Source organism: Rhinolophus ferrumequinum, chromosome 6, assembly GCF_004115265.2.
Source record: "Rhinolophus ferrumequinum isolate MPI-CBG mRhiFer1 chromosome 6, mRhiFer1_v1.p, whole genome shotgun sequence".
Taxonomy (NCBI): domain Eukaryota; kingdom Metazoa; phylum Chordata; class Mammalia; order Chiroptera; family Rhinolophidae; genus Rhinolophus; species Rhinolophus ferrumequinum.
In genome coordinates this window covers 52,074,795-52,101,399 of record NC_046289.1, presented here as the reverse complement: position 1 = coordinate 52,101,399, position 26,605 = coordinate 52,074,795, and the positions used below count along the sequence as shown (strand labels likewise).

The 26,605-nt window shown below is 34.6% G+C and overlaps 1 protein-coding gene across 12 annotated transcripts in view; it reads left to right on the top strand.

The window, feature by feature from the left end:
- Positions 1-26,605, top strand: part of TCF12 (transcription factor 12) — a 390,613-nt gene that overhangs the window by 291,312 nt on the left and 72,696 nt on the right. For all 12 annotated transcript variants that reach the window (XM_033108034.1, XM_033108033.1, XM_033108043.1 and 9 more), the window contains 2 exons: positions 14,829-14,961; positions 18,703-18,755. In XM_033108034.1, coding sequence (XP_032963925.1) covers positions 14,829-14,961; positions 18,703-18,755 — 186 coding nt within the window. The remainder of the gene's footprint in view (positions 1-14,828; positions 14,962-18,702; positions 18,756-26,605) is intronic.

Here is a 26,605-nt window from a genome sequence, read left to right as displayed (position 1 = left end):
TCTAAGGAGGACAATTTTCCTTAGCCAGTGAGAAATGACATTTTAGAGTTTGAACTATGTTACTTGATGGAGTGATTTCTTACAGCACACTGGTATATAGAGAAAACCCTACAGAATGAGACCAATGGGATAAATTCCCAGCCTAAGATATCCCATAAGAATATAATGAAGTCTTGCTGCTGTAGGGGAGGAAAGTTTTCCTCAGCCCTCTTAGGGTCCCTGTCTGGGTCTGAAAAGCAAACCGACAGATTAACAGGAGAAAAACAAACAAATTTATTTACTGTAAGTTTTACATGACCCAGGAGCCTTCATAAGGAACTGAAAGAAACAGCCTCTTTTATGCTAGGTTTGATGATGAGTGGACAGTTTGGGAGAAATATGATAGATTAAGGAGTATGAGGTTATTGTAGTAACCGGGGGTGGGGGAGTTTTGAAAGGCCTGTTTATTAGGATTTTTCTTGGCATCCCTTTGTCTTTGGAGACAAGGATGCTCCTTTCCTCCAGGTATCCGGAGGACACCTCTCACATTGAAGACGTTACGACCTGTTTCAGGGAGAAGGGCTGGGGTGGAGAGGAAGGATGACAGTCACCTTCCTGCTTCTGCGGATTTCTCAAATCCCTCAGCTTCAAGTGTTCAGTAGGCTAAGGTACCATATTTTGGAGGGGTGCATCCTTTTTGGTGTGCTTTTACTTTTTAAGTTGGTAAGACATTTTAATGCATTTTAAATGATTTCAGTAACCCTAATTGTTTAATCTCGATATAGTTCGGTTTGAGATAGTTCTTTTTCAAAATTCTGTAAATTTAAAATAAATGTCTTAAGTATTTGAGATTATTTGTTTTATCTCAAGCCTGCTTTTAATCAAATAACAGAATAAAAGAATTAAAATCAGTCCTCAGGAAACTTACATTCTAGCTGGGGGAGACCAGCTGTGTACACATTAAATTAACTAAAATGATAAGATGATCCATAGTAAATCTCAAGTAAGTATCACAGATGTAAGTTAGAACTCAGAAGAGAGGAAAAATGAATGTGATTTTGATACAGAGAAGATTTTGCGAAGTATAGAGCTCTAATCTTGGAGGATCTATAAAATTTGACAAAATAGAGAGGAGGATATCTTTGGGAAAGAAATCATATGACTGATGTAAAAGAGGCAATAATATTCAACACATTATAGCTGCATCCTTAATTTTCTTCTACCAGAACTATAAACTGATAGGTCACCAGCTACTTGTTTGTTGTATTTCACAGGCACGTAGGTCTGTGCCTGACAAATAGAAGGTATCAATGAATACCTTTTAATGAGTATATTTTAAATGAAAAAAACTAAGTGAATGTGTATTCTATTCTAGGAGTAGTAGCATTTTAGTTTGGCTTGAATGAAACATTATTTAGGAGACCTGTGTGAGATGTTTGAATTGTAAGGACGATGCTTGAATGCCTAGCCAAAGAGCTTGTATTTTACACTTTGAGGGTTTGGCACGATGTCTCTTAGAAAGTTAAGCTCTCGTTTAGTATATACAAGAGGATTTATAAACTGGAGACAAGGAAACTATTTGCGATGTTACTGTGGTAGGCCATGTGTGAGGAACAGTGGGATGGGAGGTAGTTTAGACAAATCTTAGTTCTCATATAACAACAGCACATTGTGAGTGTTAAAAGATTTTTTTAAATGGGTAAAATCATGACTCTCCTACAGATATAAAAATGAGCATGTGTCTCATTAGTGAAGATACTTGTAAGGTGTTAGAACCAGTTCAAAGGAAAATCTAAAAGCAGGCACATTATAGATCAAAATTATGGAAATTAATGTTCATATGGAATGGAGGCAAAACTGTTTTTCCCTTTGGAGGAAGATGTTGGAGGTATTGAGGGTATGGGAGGAATGTTAATCTCTTCACTGGATATAATTTTTTTGCAGGTCTATCCATAAGAATTATTTTGCATTGCTATCAGTTATCTATAACTTACCGAGTTGTAAAATAGCTCCCATTAAAATGAGACTCAGGTACCTGAAAAGATGTACTCTAGGCCAGGGGTCAGCAAACTATGGCTGCTAGCCAAATATTCCCACCCTTTTCCTTTTTTTGTAAATGGTTTTATTAGAACATAGCCATGCCCATTCATTTACATATTGGCTATGCCTCCTTTCTTGCTACAAAGATGGAGTTGAGTCTTTACAACAGAGATAATATGCTCCAGCTTGAATGTTTTCTATCCGGCCCTTTACAGAATCAACCATGCTCTAAGATAATGCATAAGTCCATCCAAGTACAATTTTTTCCTATGCGGATACGTGTTTCTGACAAGAGAAACAAGGGCTTTCGTATGTGGCCAATCATATACTGGCCTGCTGTTTCCCCTAGAGAATTAATTAAAGCTAGTTTTAAAAAGCAGTTTGGGTGTTTCATTACATAACAACAAACCTAATAGTAGGGACCTTTAGCCTTTGGCTCAATTATTATCAACATAATATTTAGGACAAGAAATTGACATTGTATACCATTCTGAGCAAATACATTTCAAAACCGGTGTAAATAAACTAAAAATCATTCAGAGAACTCACAAATAGTATAGTAACTTGCGACTCTAGCATATAGAGAATGATTGAAGGACTGAGGGCTATTTAGTTTTAAGAAGGGAGGACGCCGGTGATATGAGAAGCATCTTCAAATATTTGAAGCATAATTTGGCTTGTTCTGTAACTTTTTAAATCTTTGGACAGTGAGTAGGAGTTAAGCAGTCCTGATTTTAACTTAATATAAGAATGTTCTCAAGGGATAGAATATTCAACCTTAGTAGTTAGTGACTTCCTTCTCACTGGATGTGTTCAAGCAAAGGCTAGGCATAAACTTTACTAGGATTTTTATAATAAAGGATTAGAGCATCTTTTGTTTGATTGAAATAAAAGACCTTAAAAATGTTCTTCCAATTTCGTGAACTCCCTAGTGATACGTAAAGGGCTTTCCAAGAGATGCTGATGATCCATCTGAGGTTGGAAACCAGAAATTATTATTGACATTAACCTATATGGTTTTATATGTGTTTTGATTTTTATTCCGCTAGTACTCAGTAGATTAAATGCAGAAATATAGAGGGCAAATACTTAAATTGATATAGTGATCAGGTTTCCAGGCCAATTAGACAGGTTAATGACAATAATAACACATAATGGCTAGCATATATCAGACACTCACTAGTGCCAGGCATTGTGCTAAGCACCTTACAGACATTTATTTCACTTAGTCCTTGCAGTACTCTTTGAAAAAAGTGTTGTTGCTGCTGCTGTTGCTATTACTATTATTCATCCTATTTGACAGTTAAAGGAACCTGAAGCCTCAGGGGTTATATGATTTATCCAAGGTCTCATAGCTGATAAGAGGCATAGGGATAGAAGCATTGAGGTAGTGATGAGATAATGGTTACTATGTGGTCTAGCTTTCCAAGGAAGGAAATGAAGCCATGATTACACTTTGGGACTGGAAAAGAAAAGGTCAAGATATTGGATGTCTTGAGGGGAACGAAGTGCAGTAAGTAGTAAGTAGGTGATGGTGCTGTAAGAATAAGTTAGGGCAGAGATGAATATTGGACTTAAAAATTTCATAAGTCGTGTGGTTCCCAGTGCTAACAGCATCCTTTTGGAAGTAGATTATTTGATGGTGAGTAGAGGATTGTTAGAGTCAGGAATATAAAGAAGACCTAAAAGTTTTGTACTGGATCAGTGTTGAAGCTCTCCAAGAAATGATTCACTCATGAATTAGCATGTGAAAGGGCCTTGCACAATGGCTGGCACACAGTAGGCAGTCAGAAAATGTTTGAATCTGAATCCTGTGATCTAGGAAAGAGCACATTAGAGCAAGAGGAATAAACCATCAGCTGCCTGCAGAGTGAGCTTCTAGGCTTTGTGAGTTTGTTTGGAACATAGGTAAAATAAATTGTTTTGTGGGAGGAAAGTCTCATCTTGAAGTATCAGGCAGTAGGTAGTTTTAATTTCCTACATCTGTTAAAAGGCCAGAGAGAGTTAGATTATGTAGGGGTTACTTGGCAGGGAAAAAACTTCATTGTTTCTTTGTTTCTGTTCTCTCAATAAAACTTGCTAATTATACTTTTGTTGGTTCTTAGTGCTCTTTGGGAACATTGTTTCAAAATTCAGTTCTTTCTTTCACAAACCTTTTTAATGTGAAAAGAGTCTGTTAAATAATGGCTACAGATTAGACACCATCTCCAGGGGGAAAATGAAAAAAGAGGTGACTGCAGACTGGGTATTACATGATAATAAGGGGTTGTTGTCTATTGGGGGTCGAGGCAGGGTTGTAACAAGAGCAAGAGCGGAGAGATGGCAGAATAAACGAAGCAGGGGCATTAGAATGCTGACAGTTGTTCAAGCTATTAATAGATGAAAGTTCATGAAGGTTCAGAGTACTGGTTTTTTTCCTACTTCTGTTTATATTTGAGAATTCCAAAAATAAAGTTTACATTTTTTTAAAGATGTCCAGTATAGAATGTTTCAGTTTAAAAAGTATTACATGCCTAACTACAGAGGGTGCCAAAAAAATGTATACACATTATAAAAAAGGAAAAAAAAACTATTAAAATTCAATATATACCGATAACAAAAGATGAATACGAGTCATGTGTATACATTTTTTTGGAACCCCCAGTATATACCTAGTACTATAATTGGGTTTTGTGTCAGTTACTCTTAATTGTATTCTTGAAAATGCAAGGGATTGGAAAGTGGGGGTATTGGTTTACTAAATGTGAAAGCAAGCATTAAAGGGAAAAGGAGTGGCTTCAAAGTATTAGAACCTCTGCTGAAAATCTTAGGGTTACATACCACCATCTCCCCAAAAGAGAAATGACATTTATATCTCCTGTCCTTCTAATGTTGGTTAACACATCTTTTGTATTCATAAAATAAATGACTCAAAGGCTTACTAGTAGTTTTGCAGATGACTTTCAGAGGTTTAATTTAACAAGGAAGTTTCTAAATTCAGATATTCAGAAAAACTTACGTAGGAGAAGACATACGTAGAATATGCCCACTCCTAACCCGCTGAGAGTCTGCCTTCAAGAAATCCCTTATGCCATTTTTTGGAAGTAGGACTCTTTGTGGAAGCCCATAAAATCCTAAAAGAAAGTTATTGCACATTTGCAATTATTTAAATACTGGATATATTAAAATGGCTTTTAGCTTGTTCTCTTCATATAGTTCTCTTATTTCCAAAAGTCTTTCTTTTGTTGATTTATATCCCAAATCTCTCTACCTTCATATCTTTTTATTGGCTGATGGCAGGGTTCAAGAGAAAAGTTTAGAGAAAAAAATTAGCGAATAGGAAATACTGACATGGTAAAAATTTCTCTCTGTTGCTGATAATTAATTTAATAGTACATAGGTAGTTTCTTTTTTCTCTTTTTTAAGCCAGAAAGATTGAGCTGATTGCGTTGGCAGGATGCATTTGATGGATGACTGTTATTATCTTCTCAAACCTGCATGACACTTTAAGTATAGAAAATGATAATTAAATTTTCAAGAGACCATGTTGAGATTATAAGATTTGGGACTTGTAAAAGAATGAGCACAACAGTTGGCTAGTGGTGGTTGGTGTGTTTTCATTAACCTGGGAAAAAGGAATAGGAGCACCTCAGGTTTTCTTTTACTTTGTTTCCCCATACATCTCCACTCCGCGCCCCCCGCCCCAAATTAATATCTTGTCCAATGTGTTGGTAATGACTTGGAACTATTCAGGTTGCACAAAGCGTTTAATGAAATCTTGTCTTAGACAAAACACTAGAGAGGATCATAATTAATGTCTCATTTTCTGCCAGTTGCTATTGATTACTCATTCAAGATCCCTTTGTTCTCAGAATGATAACAACTGTACTTTGCATCACTATCTAATGAGATTCTCAGGATAGAATTCTTTAACAACACGCTGATAATTGCTAACATATCCCTGGAATTTCAATGTAAATTAATTTGCATCATAATACAATTATTTCACAAATGTCAGTGTTTTCCAAATTCAAAATTTATTAGTCTGTTTTTAAATTATTTGTAGAAAATTAACAGACGACTGATACATTATTAAAGCCCAACATTTATATTATGCCCTGAGTTCCTCTTAATTCTCCGAGATTTTTGATTGTGACTTGGGGTGAGTGGCTTCTTTGTCACTCTTCAGTAATCTCTGAAACTTCAAATGGACTTACAGATAAACTGTACTGTGATTTTTCTAAGTTAAAAAAAAATTGCGAATATGATAATACTGTACTAATTTTGCATACCACTTCAGGGGTGTAATATAGGCATGAAATTAAGGAATTGTAGAATGTACAAAAAGCAGAGGTGTCATGAGTCCATATTAAATTTTTTTAATTTTTTGAGATATGTGACTGTAACATTAGGTACTCTCCATCTTATTTTCCTAGAAAACAGATTAATGATGAGTTAGTACTTCAAATTTTTAATCATAAAATGAGGCTAATAATTTTTGACATAGAGTAAATTAGGTCTGTATTCAATCTGAAGTTATGGATATAAAAGTATATGTAGTACAGTGTTTGGGCTAAGACATTTAGCGCTAAAAAGCAGTTCTTAGGAAGCAAGCCTGTGTTTATCAAGATTTCAAATGCTTTCCCTTTCAAGAATAAAGAAAATCGAAATTACTGCAGTGATTCTGAGTCCTCCTGGCTATTGAGCAGCACCATTTTTACATAGGATGTTCTTCTGTGTTCCTACTAAACCACACGTATTTTCCCTTCCAATATAATCAAGAAGAAGTTGTATTAGTAAATGATGTCAGCCAAGCCCACTACTATATTTCTCTCCTCTAATTTTCAGTTAGTATCACCATGAAGGCTTACACGGAATAGCCTTTTTAAGTTCACATTTTAAGTCGAGAATTCTCAAGCACGTGAAGAGGGAGGGAGAACTTAAAAGAATAGTTATCCCATAGACTACTAAAGGTCCTTATAAAGAAATGGGGCTTTTATTTATTGGTTTGTCATATGTAATTCAAAAATGAAACTTGCTGTAGGTTTTATTACAATCTTTTATTACAATAATCTTGTGTTTCAGGGATAACCCTTCATTGATTATTCTTCAGTAATTAGAAACATTTTTCACAGATGAGGTTCTAGATGACTATTAAAAAAATTGTTTTCTAAGCATGTGCTAAGAAATTTAGTGCCATGTCATTTCAGAATTCTAATTCTGCCTTTCATAAGACAGCTCCGCAGAAGAAAGCTGCTTTGCCTAGTTCGGTATCCTCTGGGATATTTGTGTATTCTTTTTGCCTGAGATACCTCCAGGACAAGATCAGTGGTAATCAATAATGCTTCTCATTTGTTTTATGCTGGCAAAAAAATCAAGAACATGAGCTACGTAATTTTATTTTAAGGAAAAATTAGTTTATTATGTGTGCTTTTGTGTTACCAACATTTTTAAAGACTCAAAGGAAAAATATATAATTTTGTTAGTGGTAGAATATCAAAATGTTAGGCTTATATCGGTTAGCCTTTGATTTTTTAGTCTTATTTTCCATTAGCTTCATGGTTATTACGTATTGCCTAGATTATTAAGTCCTTGTGGGAAAAAAACCTTATGTTAAACTTCTTGTGTATTTCTTATAGGACTGAACAATTTATTTTAGTGAGCAGGATAAAATACCATCTTATGTTCTTAAAAGGAAACAATTTCTTCTACACTTAACTTTGCCTGATCATGTAGCTTATGCTACAGATTAAACATGGGGAAATGGTTATTTCTATGATTAGGACAGCTGAGTGAAGAACATCTTCTATATTTTTTTGACATTAATATTCATTATAGAACAAGAAGACAAGGTATTTCCTAACCATATTTTTATATTTGTCTATAGTAAGGAGAAGGGTTTAACAACACTAAAATTGGTGACAGGTAAACTTTTTTCCTAAAAAAACTTGTTCTCCTTCTTTTTCTTCCTTCGTTTCATGCATATGTTCAAAATCAACCTGTTAATGTTCTGTGGATAACTCAACTTTAGGATTGTAATCCACTAATTCCTATATAGGTCACTTATATTTCCTCAAGTTACCAATCTTATAAATGATACTAGGTTCCGGGCCTATTGCAGAAGTCTTGTTGTATTGAGAAAAAGAGTTTCTGAAACAGATCTAGATTCAAATGAGGGTTCTGTCTACAGCTTGCTATCTGTGTAACATAAAATCTATATAATTAAAATTGCAGTAAACATTAACTGAGGTAATACATTTGAAAGTGTGCTAGTGAATCCTTGATATTTATTCTGATTTTCTCTAACTTTTTATTTTGAAAAATTACAAATCCACAGAAAAGGTGTAAAACTAGTACAGTGAGCATCTGTGTGCTCATTAACCGAGTTTCATTAATTAACATTTCACCATATTTGTATACACATTCCTTTTTTTTTCCATTCAATATATGTTTGTATGCTTAATGTGGGTTTATACACAATTCTGCTGAATCATTTTAAGGAATAAGTTGTCATTTTTCTATTTATTCTTGATTTAGGTTGAAACAGTTTGATTCTGTCACACTCCTCTTTGGATTTAGCCTCTAATTGTCACCTTCTCTCTAGGGGCCTGCCTGTGTTAGCATAGTCCTTGGGAGGTGTAACTCACCCAGCTTCCATTCAGTGCACACAAGGTCTCCTTACTTAGGACAAACAACTTGTGCTCAGGAAACAGAATTTCAAAAGTCACTCATCTTATTTTCATTCTGCTGTGATACTTAGAATGTGGTAATCTATGAGGAAATAAAAAATAAAATTAAGTTTTTTGTTTTTCACTGGGGCAGGCCTACAACCATGCTACTGACTTTTACTTAAGCCTTATTTACCGCTCCCTGTAATCCTGCGAGCTAATTAGTAATACAACCATTTATAGAAAAGGAAAAAGATGCATTAACGTTAGATAATTTGCCCAGAATAATAGTCAAGATTTGAACTCAGGGTAGCTACCTCCAAAGCCCATGTTGTTTCTAGTACATCAGAGTTTTTGTAAACATTTCATCCACTTTTGGGAATATAAGAAACATGCTTTCCTATTCATGGTTTAGATTATTTGGTGCCTCTGTTAGTCTTTATGATGACTATTCTTTGAAGAAATAACTCATTTTACTCATCTGAAAGTTAATCTGTCTTTATCTTATAACTTAAGCAGGCACACTTATTCACCATCCTCCATATTCAGTCTTTTGTTCCTCCATCAAAACATTACATAAAGGATTGATAAACATTTTCCAAAAGGTGCAGATAGTAAACATTTTAGGCTTTGCAGATCATATATTCATTCTCTTTTAACTACTCAACTCTCCCACTGTGGCACGAAAACAGCCATAGCTAATACATAAATTAATAGGTGAGGTTGTGTCAATAAAGGTATTTTTAAAAACGGGCCCAATTTGACCTGCAGACTATGGTTTGTTGACCCCTAGTATAGATCATCGTGTTATATATCCATTAGAATTTATATGCCAAGGAAATATTGTGAGGAGCACTGTTAATAGACATGAGCACAGTTCCTCTCGTGTATTTGCTCATATGTGTACAATGACCAGTTTTGTATGTGCCTTCTAACTGAGAAAAGGCAGGTGAAGTAATAACTATAGCAGGTGCTTCAAAAACATGATATCATGAAAGTCAGTTTTGCTCTGAGCAGGGAATATCCTAAAAGACTAATGTTGTTTAAAGGAAAATTTCAAGGTACATGACTCCTGCCTTCAAACATGTGGTAATAATATGTTATATCTAACATACTATGAGCCTATTCTGATAGCTATTTGAAGAATGTGAAATGTGCCTAACGGGTAAAAACGAAAGAAAAACACAAAACATATGTGACCATGGAAATTTCATTATAACGTGCAGAAGACTTAATGATTCCTACGTCACACAAGTAATGTAATCAGGAGGTCCATTGATAATGGTTTGTTTTAGAAATAGAAAGAACATGTGTTGTTATTTACATTTATATTGATTGTTTTCTCAATTTTATTTCTCCTGGAGAATATTATCTTAAGGGGGACTATTTCTTTTTTATGTCTGATAATCACACCTTTCTTTCTTAATCTGTCTAACCTTGTATCTGTTGGAATTTGTGCACTAAATGCTAAATAATTACATTAATATTATGTAGTCTTTTCATGTATACATCATATTATCTGGTGCTTAAAATCCTCTTCTCGCTTTTCTCCTTTATCAAGAAGGTATCAACTCTGTTCAAAGAAGAATTTACCTTTTGAGGAATCTGAAAAAAAAAATTAATTATCAGCATTTCTAAAAGATGTAATGATCTTTGGCTGGTTTAGTACATTGATTACTTAATGTGTGCTTCAGCATTGTTGATAGGCTTTTTAAATGCAATATCAAATAAAGATGAAAAGACAATATAGCAAAACATATCAGATGCAGTGAAAGCAGTGATCAGAGAGAAATTGATAGTTGTGAATACCTTCATTAGAAAAGAATAAAGATCTCAAATCAGTAACCTAACTGTACACCTAAGAACCTAGAAAAAGAAGAGCAAACCAAACTCAAAGCCAGCGGAAGGAAGAAAATAATAAAGATTAGAGCAGAAGTTTTAAAGAACAGAGTAGAAAAACAATAGAATCAACAAAGTAAAAAGTTGGTTCTTTAAAAAGATCAACAAAATTGACAGACCTTTAGGTTAACTAACAAGAAAAAAGGAGAGAGTAATTTCTAAGATCAGAAATGAAAATAGGAAGCATTACTATTAACCTTACAAAAATAAAAAGGATTATTAAAAAATACTGTGGACAATTGTATATGCTAACAAATTGGACAATCTAGATGAAATGGACAAATTCCTAGAAATCTACACACTACCAAAACTTAAGAAAAAACAGAAAATCTGAACAGAATTAAAACAAGTAAAAGGACTGAATCAATAATAAAAATTCTCCCAAAAAAGAAAAGCCCAAGACCAAATGCCTTCCTATTGGTCATTTAAAGAAGAATTAACACCACTCCTCAAATACTTAAGTCCTGAGGCCAGTATTACCCTGATACAAAGGCAGACTGAGATATCACAGGAAAAGACAAACTACAGACCAATATCTTTTTATAAATTAATGTAAAAATCCTCTACAAAATACTAGCAGCCTAAATCTAGCAGCACATTAAAAGGATTATACACCATGACCAAGTGGGTTTTATCTTAGGAATGCAAGGGTAATTCAATATATGAGAATTGATCAATGTAATTTATTAATAGAAGGAAGGGAGAAAATCACGTGATCATCTCATTAATACAGAAAAGGCATCTGACAAAATCCAGTACTCTTTCATAACCCTTAACAAACTAATAATATGAGGGAATTTTCTTAACTTACTAAAGGTCATTTATGAAAACCCACAACTAATATAGTACTTAATGGTGAAAACATGAAAGCTTTTCAGCTTAAGATCAAGAACAAGAAAAGGATATTCACCTTCAGCAGTTATATTCAACATTTTATTGGAAGTTTTAACCAGAAGAATTAGGCAAGAAAAAGAAATAAAAGTCATCCAAATTGGAAAGGAAGAAGTAAAACTATCCCTATTTGCAGATGAAATGATCTTATAAATCCACAATAAAACAGAGCTAATAAATGAATTTAGCAAAGTTGCAAGATTCCACACAAAAAGTGGTTGTATTTTTATACACTAATAATGAACACACTAAAAATAAAATTAGAAAACACTTTGTTCACACTAGCACCCAAAAGAGTAAAATACCTAGGAATAATTGTAACTACAAGGTGTAAGACTTATACACTGGAAACCACAACACATCACAGAAAAAGAAATAAGTAAATAAATGGAAAAATACTCAGTGTTCATTGATTGGAAGACTCAATGTTATTAAGATGGCAGTACTCCCCAAAGCAATCTACAGATTCAGTGCGATGCCTATCAAAATTCCAATGGCTTTTTTCCCCCAGAAATGAAAAAGCTGACTGTAAAATTTATATGTACTTTCAAGGAACCCCAAATAGCCAAAACAATATTGAAAATGGAGAATAAAGTTAGAGTACTCACACTTTCCAATTTCAAAACTTACTACAAAGCTACAGTAATCAAAGCAGTATGGAACTGGCATAAAGTAAACATGTAGACCAATGGGATAGAATTGACAGTTCAGAAATAAACCCAAATGTCTATGACCAACTGATTTTCAACAAGGGTGCCAAGACCACTGAATAAGGAAATACTATTATATTTTCCTCAACAGATGGTCTTAGGACAACTTGGTATCCACATACAAAAGAATGAAGTTGGACCCCTGATTTATACCATATTCAAAAATTAACTCAAAGTGGATCAATAATCTATGTATAAAAACTAAAACCAAAAACTCTTAGAAGAAAACATAGGGGTAAGTCTTCATTACCTTGGGTTTGGCAATGTATCTTTAGATATGACATTAAAAACATGAGAAACAACCAAAAAAATAGATATATTAGTTTCATCAACATTAAAAACTTTTGTGCATCATAGGACATTAAGTGAAAAGACAACCTATAAACTGGGAGAAAATATTTGCAAATCATATAAGTGTCTAGTATTCAAAACATAACAGATAAGAACTCGTAATAATAACAGCAGAAAGACAACCCAATTTAAAAATGGGCAAAGAACTTGAATAGACATTTTTCCAAAGAAGATATACAAAGGGCTAACAAGCCCATAAAGAGATGTTCGACATCATGAGTTCACACCCACAAGGATAGCTATAATTTTTCTTTCTTTCTTTTTTTTTAAGTAACAAGTATTGGCAAGGATGTAGAGAAATTAGAACCCTCATCCATTTCTGGTGGGAATATAAAATTGATGTAGCCACTGTGGGAAACAGTATGGCAATTCCTCAAAAAGTTAAGCGTAGAATTATCACATGACCCAGCAATTCCACTCCTAAGTATATATACCAAAAAGAGTTTAAATCAGGTACTTTTGTATACAAAAGTTCATAGCAACATTATTCACAACAGTCCAAAGCTAGAAGCAACCAAAATGCCCCATCAATGGATGAATGGATAAACACATTGTAGTGTATCTACACAATGGAATATTATTTGGCCATAAAAAGGAATGAAGTACTGATAACATGTCACAAATGGATGAGCTTTGAAAACATACTAAGCCAGACACAAAAGATCACATAATGTATGATTCCATTTATATGAAATATTCAGAATAGGTAAATCCATAGCGACACGAGCCAGGGGCTACCGGAGGGGAGAAATGGAAGTGACTGTTTAATAGATACGGAGTTTTCTTTTGGGGTGATGAAAATGTTCTGGAACTAGATGGTGATGGTTGTACAACATTATAAATGTACTAAATGTCACTTATTGGAAATGTTTAATTAATTTTATGTTATGTGAATTTCACCTCAACTTGTTTAAGCTAAAACAAATTATTTAAGAATCATTAAATAGTATGATAAACTGAAATAAGAATTTTTCTTGATTATCAGAATGGATGCAGGGCCGGGGCTGCTACTTTTGCAAAGTTCTTCTGATTCTGTCCAAGCTGAGTTTTATTTCTCAGTATCTTTATGATACTCAGAGGCTGAAAGGACCACTACTAAGAGTATGGTGATGGCAGTAAGGGGTGTTACCTGTGACATAGGAGGATAGTAAATGTATCAGAGGAATCACAGGCCTTTTCACTTGAGAGGATCCAACACCCTTTCCAGTTGAGGTCTTCTTTTTCCGTCAGCACCCAGAAAGCTTAGAACCAACTTCTGGCAAATTAACTTCATTTGCTTTATGATAGCATCACTGCATGAGTAGGTCAGGGCTGCTGAATCTCTGCATTTCAGTGAAGCACTTGACAAATTCTCATGATGTCAGTGTAGCATACCTTAGGGCTCTCTCCTCAACTTGTCGTCCTCATTTTTTTATCACATTTTTTTAGGCCTAGATACTGTTAATGGAAGGCTGGCAAATGCATTGGCTGACAGACACAAAATCTAAAAACGCTAGAAATGGATTATTATTATGGATCAAGTATAACAAGATGAGTTTTATCAGAGATCAATGTTAAATCTTGTATTTGGGACCATAAAACACAAACTGAACATGGACACTATTGGAAAGGCATGACTTAATTGCATCATATTCCATAAGGAATAACAGGGTGTGACCATTTGTAACCTTTCGATATGAGCTCGTACAAATGGGTTGTTTAATTGTAGTGTTGAAAACTACTCTGCATAATCTGGCGCATTGTCATCTATTCTGTTTTCCAAGAGACTTTGAGAAACTGAAAATAAATTCAGAGGTCTGTGTCAGGGATGGTGAGGAGCACATTCCAACCCATTGTCATGAGACACAGTTGAAGAAAACAGGAATTACTAGTCTTGAAAATATTGACACTCTTCAAACAGTGAGAGCTATCAAAAAAAAAAAAGGAAAGGAAAGGAAAGGAAAAAGAACAGAATTGAATGCAATGTGTGGTCGGTCATGAAAGCATTCAAGCAAAGACTGGATGGACATTTTTCAAAAATATTCTTTGATGATTAAAGGGTGGGAACACATAGTAACTAAAGTGTCTTTCAACCTTAAGATTGTATGGATTTACATAATTACTAGAAAGCAGGCAACATGAGGATGGAGAACAAGAGAAAATACAGGCTTAAACTTATTGTCTACTAGAACTCAAATAAGTACTTATTGGGTGCTTCCGGAATTCAAGGCATTGTTGAAGGTACTATAAATAATTTAGAAGTGATGAAATTTTCATACTTGGATTGTTTATCAGTGGAAAGGTAACCTGTTTCTCTGGCCTTGTTTTATAGTCTAGTCTCCTGAGACAAGATCTAGGGCTTGGAAGCCCAGCACAGTTGTCTTCAGGAAAACCTGGGACACCATACTACTCATTCTCTGCCACAAGTTCCAGAAGAAGACCACTCCATGACTCTGCAGCACTTGGTAAGTGTATCACATGACAGATCCCATCCTACAGATGTTTCTCCCCCACGCTTAATCTCTTCTTCTGGCTGTACTTTTAATTAGAAGAAATTTGGTTTCTATCGTATCATGTTGATATTGGGGCTTATGTGCATAAAATAATACATCTATTAGATATTTAATAAACAATTTAATACTCTTGTTTGGTTATCAATGTAGGAGGAACTAAATAGTGAAAAACAGGACATAAAAATGGGACTAGTTTTTCCTCTTTTAAAAATGTCATGAGCTGATATTGACACCTTATTTTTGACTAAAATTGATAAAATGCTGAACAGTTTACAAAGTGGTTTTAGGTACATTCTCATCTCATCAGTACAACAGCCCTGCTAGGCTAGAAAAATACTAGATACTAGATACTAGATTTAACATAAAACTGAGGCCCAAAAGAGGACACATTCATATAATTAATAGGTGGTTTACCCACGATAAAATTTAAGATTTTCTGTCTCCATGTCCAGTGTTCTTTGCATATGAATTGTTTCGACTCCCCGTCTTTTAAAAGATTGAGATGAAATTAATATAAAATTAATCCTATTAAAGTATACAGTTCAGTGACATTTAGTATATTCACAGTGCTGTGCAGCCATCATCTCTGTGTAGTTCCAAAACATCACCTCAAAAGGAAATTCAATACCTATTAAGCATCCAACCCTCCATTTTTTTATCCATAGGCTAACCAGGCCAGTCTATTTTGTGTTGCTGCTTATAGCAAGCTTCAGGTGTACTCTGACACTTTTTCCAAACACTGTTTAAATGTGGGAATTTGGGGTGATTCCTAATGAAAGAACCCTTTAATAGGAAAATTGAAGTAGTAAAGCATTTTTATATTAAGGATAGGCCAGCTTCTAAAATAAGTATAACCCACCAAAAGAAAATTTATTTATTTATTTATTTATTCCACAAGTATTTTTTGACTGCCTCCAATTTATGTATCTACCTCTGTCAAACCTCTATTTTGGTGAAATCACCCTAGTTTCTGGGTCTAGAGTATGCTTGAGGGTAACAAAGGGCACAGTGATGGATTGTCACATTCAGCAGAGGTCTGATTCGATGTGTCCCCCTCTAGCAATAGGAGTGACTTAGTAGTATACATACCGTTAGGATGAGCCCAGATGAGTTAGGCCAGTATACTTTCTGTTATTAAAAAAATGAGCTAAATTGTAAAGTGTCTTTTCTCCATCTCCACTTTTATTTCCCATAAAATTAGTCAGGGCAGGAGCATTCATTTGAGTCCAGATGTGTTAGTGTCACTCTAGAAAATACCTTGTTAGTACGTTAAGTGAACACATTCTGTGACAAAAAGCCCTACTATGGACCAATATACTATTACTAAAAGTTCAGATTGAAAATGAACTATTGAAATAACGGGGGCGTGGGGAGGAGTGGGTTTCATAAAAACTCAAATTTTCTGGAAATTAATCTTATGCAGTTTCACTTTTATTATGATAATGATAGATACTGTTCATTGTCTCCTCCGAGCCAGGTACTGTGCTATACTTGTACACACTACATCTTCACCAAAACTCTATGAGATGGTACTATGACCCTCATGTTACAAATGAGGAACCAAGGCCGAGAAGCTAAGTAAGTTATTAGCCAAGGCTTGGTACCTAGGGAGGCCCACTCGTCCCGTGTGAATACCACTTCGTGGATTATTACTCTATTCTTCATTATTATTTCTCGGGCTTAGCCACTGTTTCTTGGCGTTGCATTTATTCATAAAATCTCAGAGCTGAGATGACCTCAGAGATCATCTACAACAATCTGAGCATCTTCTCAAGTTACTTAGATGCTTAAGGCAACCAACATTCTGCAGAACAGTATCTAACAATCCAATTTACAATCATTTTGCCAGATTTTAATATAAACCTAATGGCTAAAATTTATTGTGTCACTGCCCTGAGCATCTTTCATGTTTTATGTTTATTACAATAACTCCAGGAGGTATTATTTCCCCCTTTTCCATCTTAGGTAACTGAAGCTCAGAGAGGTTAAGTAACTTGCCCACGCTCACACCGCTGTTGTATGATGAAGCTCAAATTTGAATCCAGCCAGCTTACTCTCTTAACTATTACACTTTGCAGCCTCTCAAAAGTGAACTGTGAATTCCAAATTCATGATTTTAAATTTGACATTATGTATGTAATTGTATAGTGGCAGCTTATGATGAGATAAAAATGTAAAAGAAAATTTTCTGTCCACCTGGCAGGGAAAAACTGTCCTGAACTAAATAGCAACACCTAGGAGTAATTACCCCATAATAGAATGATGGGTTCCAAAATAGTAGGAGCAGTTCACTGACTCTTCTTGGTATAGAGCGTGGCTTTTGCTCAAGGAATGCTATATTGTGAAAAATCGAGTTCTAGAAAAGCCTCACAAAGAACAAAAATTTTGGCTGTAAGTTTTATAAATAACAGTGTATCAGATGTTTATCTTTGGCGCTTTTGTTTTAAGGAAATATAGGCTGCCTCTTGGGTAGTGACTTAGGTGGTAATGAATGCTTTTCCCCTTTTTATTGTTTAAAATTTTCCCACGTGCTACTTATAAAGTAGCTTTTTTAGCTTTATAACCTCCTGGGAGATTTACTGTGAAGATTCCCAATTTAAATAGGTTTCATTCTTTCTTAAACACGTCTTATTATGTCATATCATTTGTGACCCAGGAAAATACAATGCTTGTTTAATTCTCGTTTTTACAGTTTTCAAAAATATACTTTGCGTTAGCCTTCATATTATTCTCTCATCTTAATTTTGAACCCCTCTGAAAAAATCCTAAATTGACCCATTATTTGTGAAAGATTGGAAAGTTGTACCTATTTACCAACTTTTTAAAAAAATAATAAGGACAAATTTTAAATTTAACAGATAAGTAAAATTAAAATACCAAGTGAGGCTGGTTAGGCATATGATAATACTCATTCTCATTTATATTAATAAATCATTTATGTCTTAGAAATAAATATACTTTCTCTTTGTAATTATTTCTTGGCAATAAACATAAACATCAAAGGATAAATTGTACAGTAAGTAGTGCTGAAGTTGCACTTTTAAGCACAGATTGTTAAAGTAAATATTCTTACAGAATACTGTGACATTATATATGACAATGACTATATTTAATAGTTTGGGGACCATATCCCTGACATTATTATAACCTTAATTTTCCTTTTATTACTGTCAAATTTCTAACATAATTTGTAACATCTCATTAGCTTTTAGTCTTTTTAATATGCTTTTAACCAAATTCTCAGTGTGATGTGGACACTAAATTTGTGTCTCTGTTAAGGAGTTGTATTATGAAAATAACCTGTTGCATCAAATGCGTCTCTGCAAATAAAACTGAGATAAAAGATGTAAAGTGCCTCTTAGTGTACAGCCTGGCATATAATAGGTACTTAAAAATGTTAATTCCCTTTCCTCACACAGGCTTAGTGGTTTGTTGTTTTCTTATTTATTTTGCTGTCATCTTCCCAAACTTACGAGATAATGTGTTTCAGAATATATATCGCTTCATTAGGAAAACCTGTTTTGCACTGGAACCAGTTAGAAAGAGTGAGGTCTCCATCCCTAGATACACTTGCTTACTCCTAAGTACTGGAAAACAAGAAAGACACTAGGAGGAAAAAGTATTTCGTGTTCATTTGAAGGCTGATCTTTTCTAATATAAATGCTGATGAAATACACTGTTTTCCATGTGCAGATCCTTTGCAAGCAAAGAAAGTCAGAAAGGTGCCTCCTGGTTTGCCTTCTTCTGTAAGTACCCATTTTTTTTGACTTGGTGCTAAACAAACTGATTCCAGATATTCAGTGTTTGCTGGCTGTAAGTGTTATGTTTGGTTGGTGTCAATAAGCTTCACACAGTAATCGTTCACTGCTTAACTGAGTCATTGATTGAGATAAATCCGCATTTAATGTTAGGTTTTTAGGTTTCTCTGCAATTATTTGTAGCTTCCTCATATGCTTTTACTCCATGTCCCTGTCATTTGAATTCCCCTCTTGGGAAGAGGACTAGGCCGGTAGCTGTCAAAGAGGATCTCCTGTACAGGTCTTTTGATGTTTAATTAGTCATTATGTTGCTGAACAGGAGGACAGACAGAGATTAATAGCTGAGAATCTTAGAAATTTACATTTGTAATAATCCCAGTGGAGCTAAAGACATTAAGATTCGTAGGACATGTTCGGCTCAGCTTGCCTCTGTAGGACTGAAGTTATTAATATGCATAAATCACCAAGTCAGATGTTCATTGTGAAGCCCGTGTGGATTTTAAAGCCTTCATTAAGCCTTTCCTAACTTCAGCCTAGCATCAGGAAAGCTTTCAAGCAACTAGTTTGTTGATCCCTCTTTGCTCAAAAATGTATCCTTTGAGAATAAAAAGCTTTCGTGAAGGAGGTTGGAAAGGTTTGATGAACAATCATTAATGGCCACGATAATCTAATGCTGTAGGGATGTTTGTGCTATTAAATATACTTTATTCTTTTAAAGAGTAAAAGTATTTGTAAATGAACCTACATCATAAATCCACCTACAATTTAAAAATCCCTAGTGCGAGGAGGGAAGATGTTTTCCTCTCCCTTTGCTTAGAACAAATGGGGAGTGGGGCTTTGGATAGAGGCCCCAAGCCTTGCAGGGTACATCTCTTTGTTGTGTGAATTGATGTGGGGCTTTTATTTGGCAGTACTTAACACAGGGCGCAGGTGCTGCTGGAGAGTCACAGCTCATCCCCGTGTACACTGAATGGGAACGTCCGGCTTGGCAAGTAGTAATCTAGAAGGAGCGGCATGGGTCTGAGCTTTCCATTTTTTATTAAGGCTGAAGTAGAGATATCATCTTTTGGTTGTTTGCTTTCCTTCTTTCCTATGTTCTTCCCCCGCCTTCTCTTCCGTGTGATACATGAAAACTCTAATTTGAAATCCTTTTTGAAACTCAGTTCCAGATGGATCTCAGTTTTATGCAGCCTAGGGCAGCTGTGTTCTGAACCTGCAGCCTACCTGGAAGGTTGGATTGCAGCTGCAGGCATTCTTAAAAGCTTTTGCTTGCATAAGCACTTGGGCCCGCTAGAGGCTGAATAGCTGCTTGATAAACAAAATGAACACAATGCCTCAAATCATTATTCCCGAAGACAGGAATTTTTTTCAGCAGCAGCTAAAAATAGTTGGGCAATTTACATTTTAACAGTTGTGTGCTGTGCAGGGGTAGGTGGTTCAACAGTATAACAGATGATTTCTGCTAGATTAACAGAAATCATATTTAAAACTGACAGAACTGCTAAAACATGTAAGTGCAATTTTCTTGTAATTTATTGGTATAATTCTATGAGAGTAATGAAAGTTAAATTACATATTAATATTTAGTAGAACTACACAGGTAAAAAATATATATACCACATTAGTACATGAAAAATGCATCTCATTTCTTTTTAGTCTGAGATTGATTTTTAAGAAACAGTGTATTTTTGGTGTTTCATAGTTCTTTCATTTTTAAACCAAAAGGGCAAAATGGACAGAACAGCCTGGAAAGAGAATAGAAACTGGAAATCACTAGCGCCCCTAGTCGTAACAGCATTCACTGCTTGGAGGTAGTTCTCCGTTTTGTCTCGGGTGTCCAGGATGAGCCACAGAGAAGGGGAAAGCCGCTGAACTCGGATGAAACCTTGATTTCTTTAAGAAGCGTTAGGAAGTTTCACAAGCCAAGCCTACTTACATATTGTATTACTTGCTATCTTATTTATGATTTATTAGGTAGTTTTACAGTATTTAGAATTTAGTATTTTAAGTTCTGTTAATTTATCAATATATTTAACATTAACTTCAAACATGATCATACTACTTTGAAACCATGCTAAAAATAGTATTTAAACATATTGAATGCTATTAAGGATACATAAATAATAAACACATTTTAATTAATCAAAAGTATATTTTATGTTGAAATTCTATGTCGAAACTCAAGTTTTTAAAAGAAATATATTTTTAAAACAGATACCTTGATAAATAATACACTTCTAAGAGAACTTTTAGTTACACTATTTATTTACCTTTTCAATGCCTAAAACAACTGAGAATTGAAAGTTATGGCTTTCTATCTGAATGCTTTTCCTGAAACATATGTAATTTATAGATCTTTAACAATGTGAATTGTTAAAGAATGGGTAAAAAATGCAAATGAGCTATGTATGTTTTATTTCATGATCATTTGAATGTTATACTTCCCAAACCAAACTAGAAACTTGACAGTAACAGCTCAGATTTCAGTTTGCTGCTTATCCAATCTCTTTAATCTTTTGTAAAATACATGTTACTGTTACTAAAGACACAGTGAAAGGGCTAGGTTAGTACTGCTCGTACTGCTACTACTAATAATAATAATAATGATAGGTAGGGTTACTTAATACATGCAATCTACATCATTTTGATCATAGAACATTGATTAGGCCTTTTCTTTTTATAAGCCATGATATATATTTCAGTATCATAAATATAAACCTTAGCTCTTCTGTTCCTCTTCAGAACAACTGAATGGTAACAGCTATCTGATTGAAAGACCAATAAGGGTGTACTGGCATTATTAAAGCAGTGTGGTCAGCAAAATTAAGAAAATGGTTTGCTCAAATCTTCTGGCTCAGTTATTTGACCCTAGACTCGTTACTTATCCATTAGGAAGCTTGGAGGGGAAATCTGAACTTCCTCTCAGGTCGAAATGCTAAGTGCTATTGGTTTTAAAACAGATATGTTCAATGTATAACCAAAAAGCATGTGGGCATAGTTTTCTTCCTACTGATGAAAAAATGGTGTTTTTAAGAACATGAAATTTTCTACTTGCTTCTCTGAACAGGCTGAAATGTTTAATAAAGTGGACTCTTATAGCCACAACAGTAGAATGATGCTTGGACACTGAGAATTCAAACATATACACACACTCTGTCATTGCCTTCAGGGAAATTCCAATCTAGTATGAGAAACAGACATTCAATAAATTAATTATATTGCAGTAAGGCAAGTGAAGGTGTATATATAAGTGCCCTGGAAACACTGAGTAGGTAGAACTAACCCTGGAAAGTAGTAATGACCTCAGTAGACAATGAGCTGTGTTTGGGAAGACGAGTAGCAATTCATCTATTAGAGAAGAGGTAGAACGGACCAGACAGGTAAAAAGCATAGACATATGAAAAAATAAATATATGCTTAGGCCACATCTAGAAGTATAGCATTATTGGATCCTATACCAAAATACAACCCCTGTACTTTTCCTATAGCAGACTCACTCTCCCACTCTAGAGGAGGGTTGGGGAACACTAAGACCATTCTAGACATGAAAAGGGATAAACTGTCATGGTGGTCTACCCTGGATAAAGGCCTAAAGTATCCTTATGGCCAATGGACAATAGGAGACATTTCTAATTGTTAAGGTTATCTGGAAGTCTTTCTGAAGACATGGATGGTGGTACTTTGACTTTGTGGGGTGTTTTTCTTCCTCTTCAGGGCTCCTGAACCTACCCTCCCCTTCTTTAACCACCAACTCTAGTCTTTGTTCTTTGTATGTACACCAGCTGTTTATCAGCTGTATCAGATTATTACGAAGATACAACATTTAAGGGAATTTTAAGCACTGGGTGAGGATTGGGAGCAGCGTGGTTTTTTCCTTCAGTAATTTGTGACAAAAATCAAAACCTTTGCTATATGTTTGTTTGCATCCTTCACAGCCTCAGTGGCACTCTGTCAGAGGTGCAGGACTGACCTGTGTGAGGACCCGTGACCATTATCTGCATCATCTTAATCTTTAGTCTTTGCCATACAAATCTCTTAAGTAACTTGCCCAAGATCACACACAGAGCCAAGATTACAACTTAATTTGATATTAGAGATCATTTTCTTTCTGTTTTGAATGTTAAAATGTATTATGTATCTTGGTTTACTCATAAAGTAGCTTATTTAGTATATTAAATATAAAACATAGTTTATTCTGTCAATTATGTTTTTGTTGATCAAATTTATTTTTAATTGGTTTTGTTGTTTAAAGACCTACCACCATCTGATAGGATGATGTAGGAAAGCACAGACTTCCTAGTACAGCAGATGATGGGTTTTATCTGGCCTTGGCTGCTTTTTATTTTATAACCTTGAAAAATTGCTTATAAGTTTTGTGACTGCCAAGTATCTATTTGTAAAAGGAGAAAATAATGCCTATTTCAAATGGCAGTTTGAGGGTATTATGTGCCTCACATGTGCCAGATGTATAATAGACATTTAGGAAACGTTCTTTCTTTGTTTTTTTCTAGTTCCTTCTACTGCAGCCTGAAATTTAAAGGAAACTTAGCATTTCATTTTTACCAAATTTTGTTGAAAAGCGAATTAAATTTTGAAAACATAAGGATAAATATTACAGTAAAAGAGAAAAAGAGATTATGTTAGCTAAACTTACATATGTAATGTAATGCCTGGATATAGTGAGTATAAATTGTAGCTGCTGCTGTTATTTAGAAAGCATTCATTTTCAGAGAAGGAACCTTGAAATGTAGGGAAAATTTGTTGAATCAAATTCTGCTTCCTAGAATTCATACTAATTATTTTTGTTTTCTGAACCATCAGAAGTCTATGCTTTTTTTTTTTTTTTTAATCATTGGTTGAACGAACATCTTTATGGCCCTGTGAAGCATTTCTCAGATAGAGAGAAGTTTCTTTGTTTTTTTATTCTTTATTTCTTAATTTGGTGTTAGTATTTACAAACATAGATCCTTTCAATAGGCTGCAAAAGATGCAGAATTCTGAAGAAGCAAGACACTTGCAAGATTTTTATCACCAGAAAGTAAACTCCTAGACAAATTCCTAGACAAATTTAGACCAGGGGTGTCCAAACTTTTTTCAACCTTTTTTACAAAGGGCCATATGCGGTAAAATACACAAAGAGCTGGGCCACTCACTCGAGGTGAAGTACGTATTGCCTCACCTGGTTTATTTAAGTAAACTAAATATATTTTTGGAATTTGCTGCGGGCCAATTAACAATGGATTGCGGGCCAATTAACAATGGATTGCGGGCTGCAGTTGGCCCGCAGGCCGCAGTTTGGACACCCCTGCTTTAGACCCAAAACTCCTAAAGCTGTGTGCTCATTCAATAGCATTTGAAAACGTCTTTTAAACATCAAATCTTACCTATGCATCAAAATAGTATGTCTTATTCATTTTTAATGTGACTGGTTTGCAGTCATATGCATAGGCTGGTGACACAAATCTGTTTGTTTCTTTATCAAATATTACTCTGTCCTTTGTCCTCTGTTTTTAAATATATTTTCCTACAAAGTCTATTTATCAGTTAATTTCTTTGGTTTTTATTTTAGTTAAACTCTCTCTCAAAGTGTATTTTACCATCCCAGCCATCAAGGAAAAAAAAAGATGTTTTTCTAGCTTTTCCCCCCATAAGTTACTTTTTTTCTGAGATGAATCAAAGCAGCTTCGATTCCACCTTTTCTTGCTTTGCCGTAAGTAGAAAGGTACAGAGGTCTGTAGCCTTTGGATAGGTAATGAACTATTAGGTTGGTGCAAAAGTAATTGCAGTTTTTTGTGATTATTTTTAACCTTTTAAACCGCAATTACTTTTGCACCAACCTCATATATTTTAGGAAATGATGCCTTCCATTCTCCCCAAGATTTTGTGGGATTTAATTTTGTTGGGAGTGGCTTTTTTAAATTAATGTGAATTTTGAGTCATTTTTAGTACTAAATTTGAAATTTTAAAGGTACCCCTTGAGATGACTGCAGCTATCCTGACGTGTTCCCAAACCACAAAGACCACTTAAACCATTTCCAATGATCTAGCATTTTCATGTACATAATAGAATTACCGTGTTTCCCCAAAAATAAGACCTAGCCGGACCATCAGCTCTAATGTGTCTTTTGGAGCAAAAATTAATATAAGACCCGGTCTTATTTTACTATATTGTAAGACCAGGTATAATGTAATATTATATAATATAATATAATATAATATAATATAATATAATATAATATAATATAATATAATACCGGCTCATATTAATTTTTGCTCCAAAAGACGCATTAAAGCTGATGGTCCGGCTAGGTCTTATTTTCAGGGAAACACTGTAGTAAGACTTATTATTAATGATAATAAGTAGAAAAGGTCAGAATATTAAATCCTAAGGGTGGCTAAACTGAGGGGTTTTTTTTAAATAGGAAAGAAGACAAATACAACTTTCTGGGGCTGGTAGAAATAAATAACTTGGAAAACTACTATTTGAAAGATTACTGGCTACCTAAACCAGTAAGAAAAAGGTCAGGAGTTAGAACTATAGAGAGACTGTTACCTCTGTTTTGTCCATGAAAACAGCAAGATGAACAACAAGTAGAATACTTTCAAAGGGCATGTCTCTAAAGTCACGAGGAAGCTAAGATAACAGGGTATTATAGACAATATCCGAGGCCTGTAAGACTAGCAAGAATCCTAGTGTTTGTGCAATATACAGTATTTACTCCCAGCACCAGCTTCAGCGGAACTTCATGAGCGAACCCTCCAGTTGTTGAACATGATTCGGAATAGGTTATTTGCTTAGCTCCTTTGGCAGACAAGCGTAGAGGGCACACAACAACTGTAGGTACTTAAGAGTTTCTTATTTATGGCTGTTAGATAAGCTGTCTCTCTTTGAAGGCTACCGCAATATAAAATTTCCAAAGTGGCCGATTCTTTTACTGACCTTATAGGTCAGACTAGCCGAAAAATCTTAGGTATATAAACAGAATGGTTCTAAAATCCATTCCAAATTTATATTCAACTTGGTCACTGAATGAAAGATTTTCTTCAAGCATTAATAAGAAGAAATAGCCACTGTTTATGCTGACAGTAACTACTGTTCAGAACAGTGTCAGAATTGTATCGTTGAAGATAATAGGCTTTTAATCCATAGTTCTAAGATGTTCATTTTTGTGACAAGCCAGTAATGTCTTTGATCTGATTCCAAGTCAAAAAGCAGAAGGAAAAGTAACCAGTGAATGAGTCCTATGTATCCAATTGTTTGTACTGATGTGATATTGTTGTACAACGTTGGTGATATTTAGTTTTCTGACCTATTTCTTTTTAAAGAAGAAAGAACATGGCTAAATTTCAGGTCTGGCTCTTAAGATGTATTGAACTCTTCAGCTGCTGGTATTTCAACTTTTTCAGACTTCACAAATCAGATACAGGATATGACCGTGTGTGTGTGTGTGTGTGTGTGTGTGTGTAACTTGTATGGTTTTTAAAGGATGTGTGATTGAATTCTATAAATGTTTTTAGAATTGTGTGTGTGTGTGTGTGTAACTTGTATGGTTTTTAAAGGATGTGTGGTTGAATTCTATAAATGTTTTTAGAATTGTGTGTGTGTGTGTGTGTGTGTGTGTGTAACTTGTATGGTTTTTAAAGGATGTGTGGTTGAATTCTATAAATGTTTTTAGAATTGTGTGTGTGTGTGTGTGTGTAACTTGTATGGTTTTTAAAGGATGTGTGGTTGAATTCTATAAATGTTTTTAGAATTGTGTGTGTGTGTGTGTGTGTGTGTGTAACTTGTATGGTTTTTAAAGGATGTGTGGTTGAATTCTATAAATGTTTTTAGAATT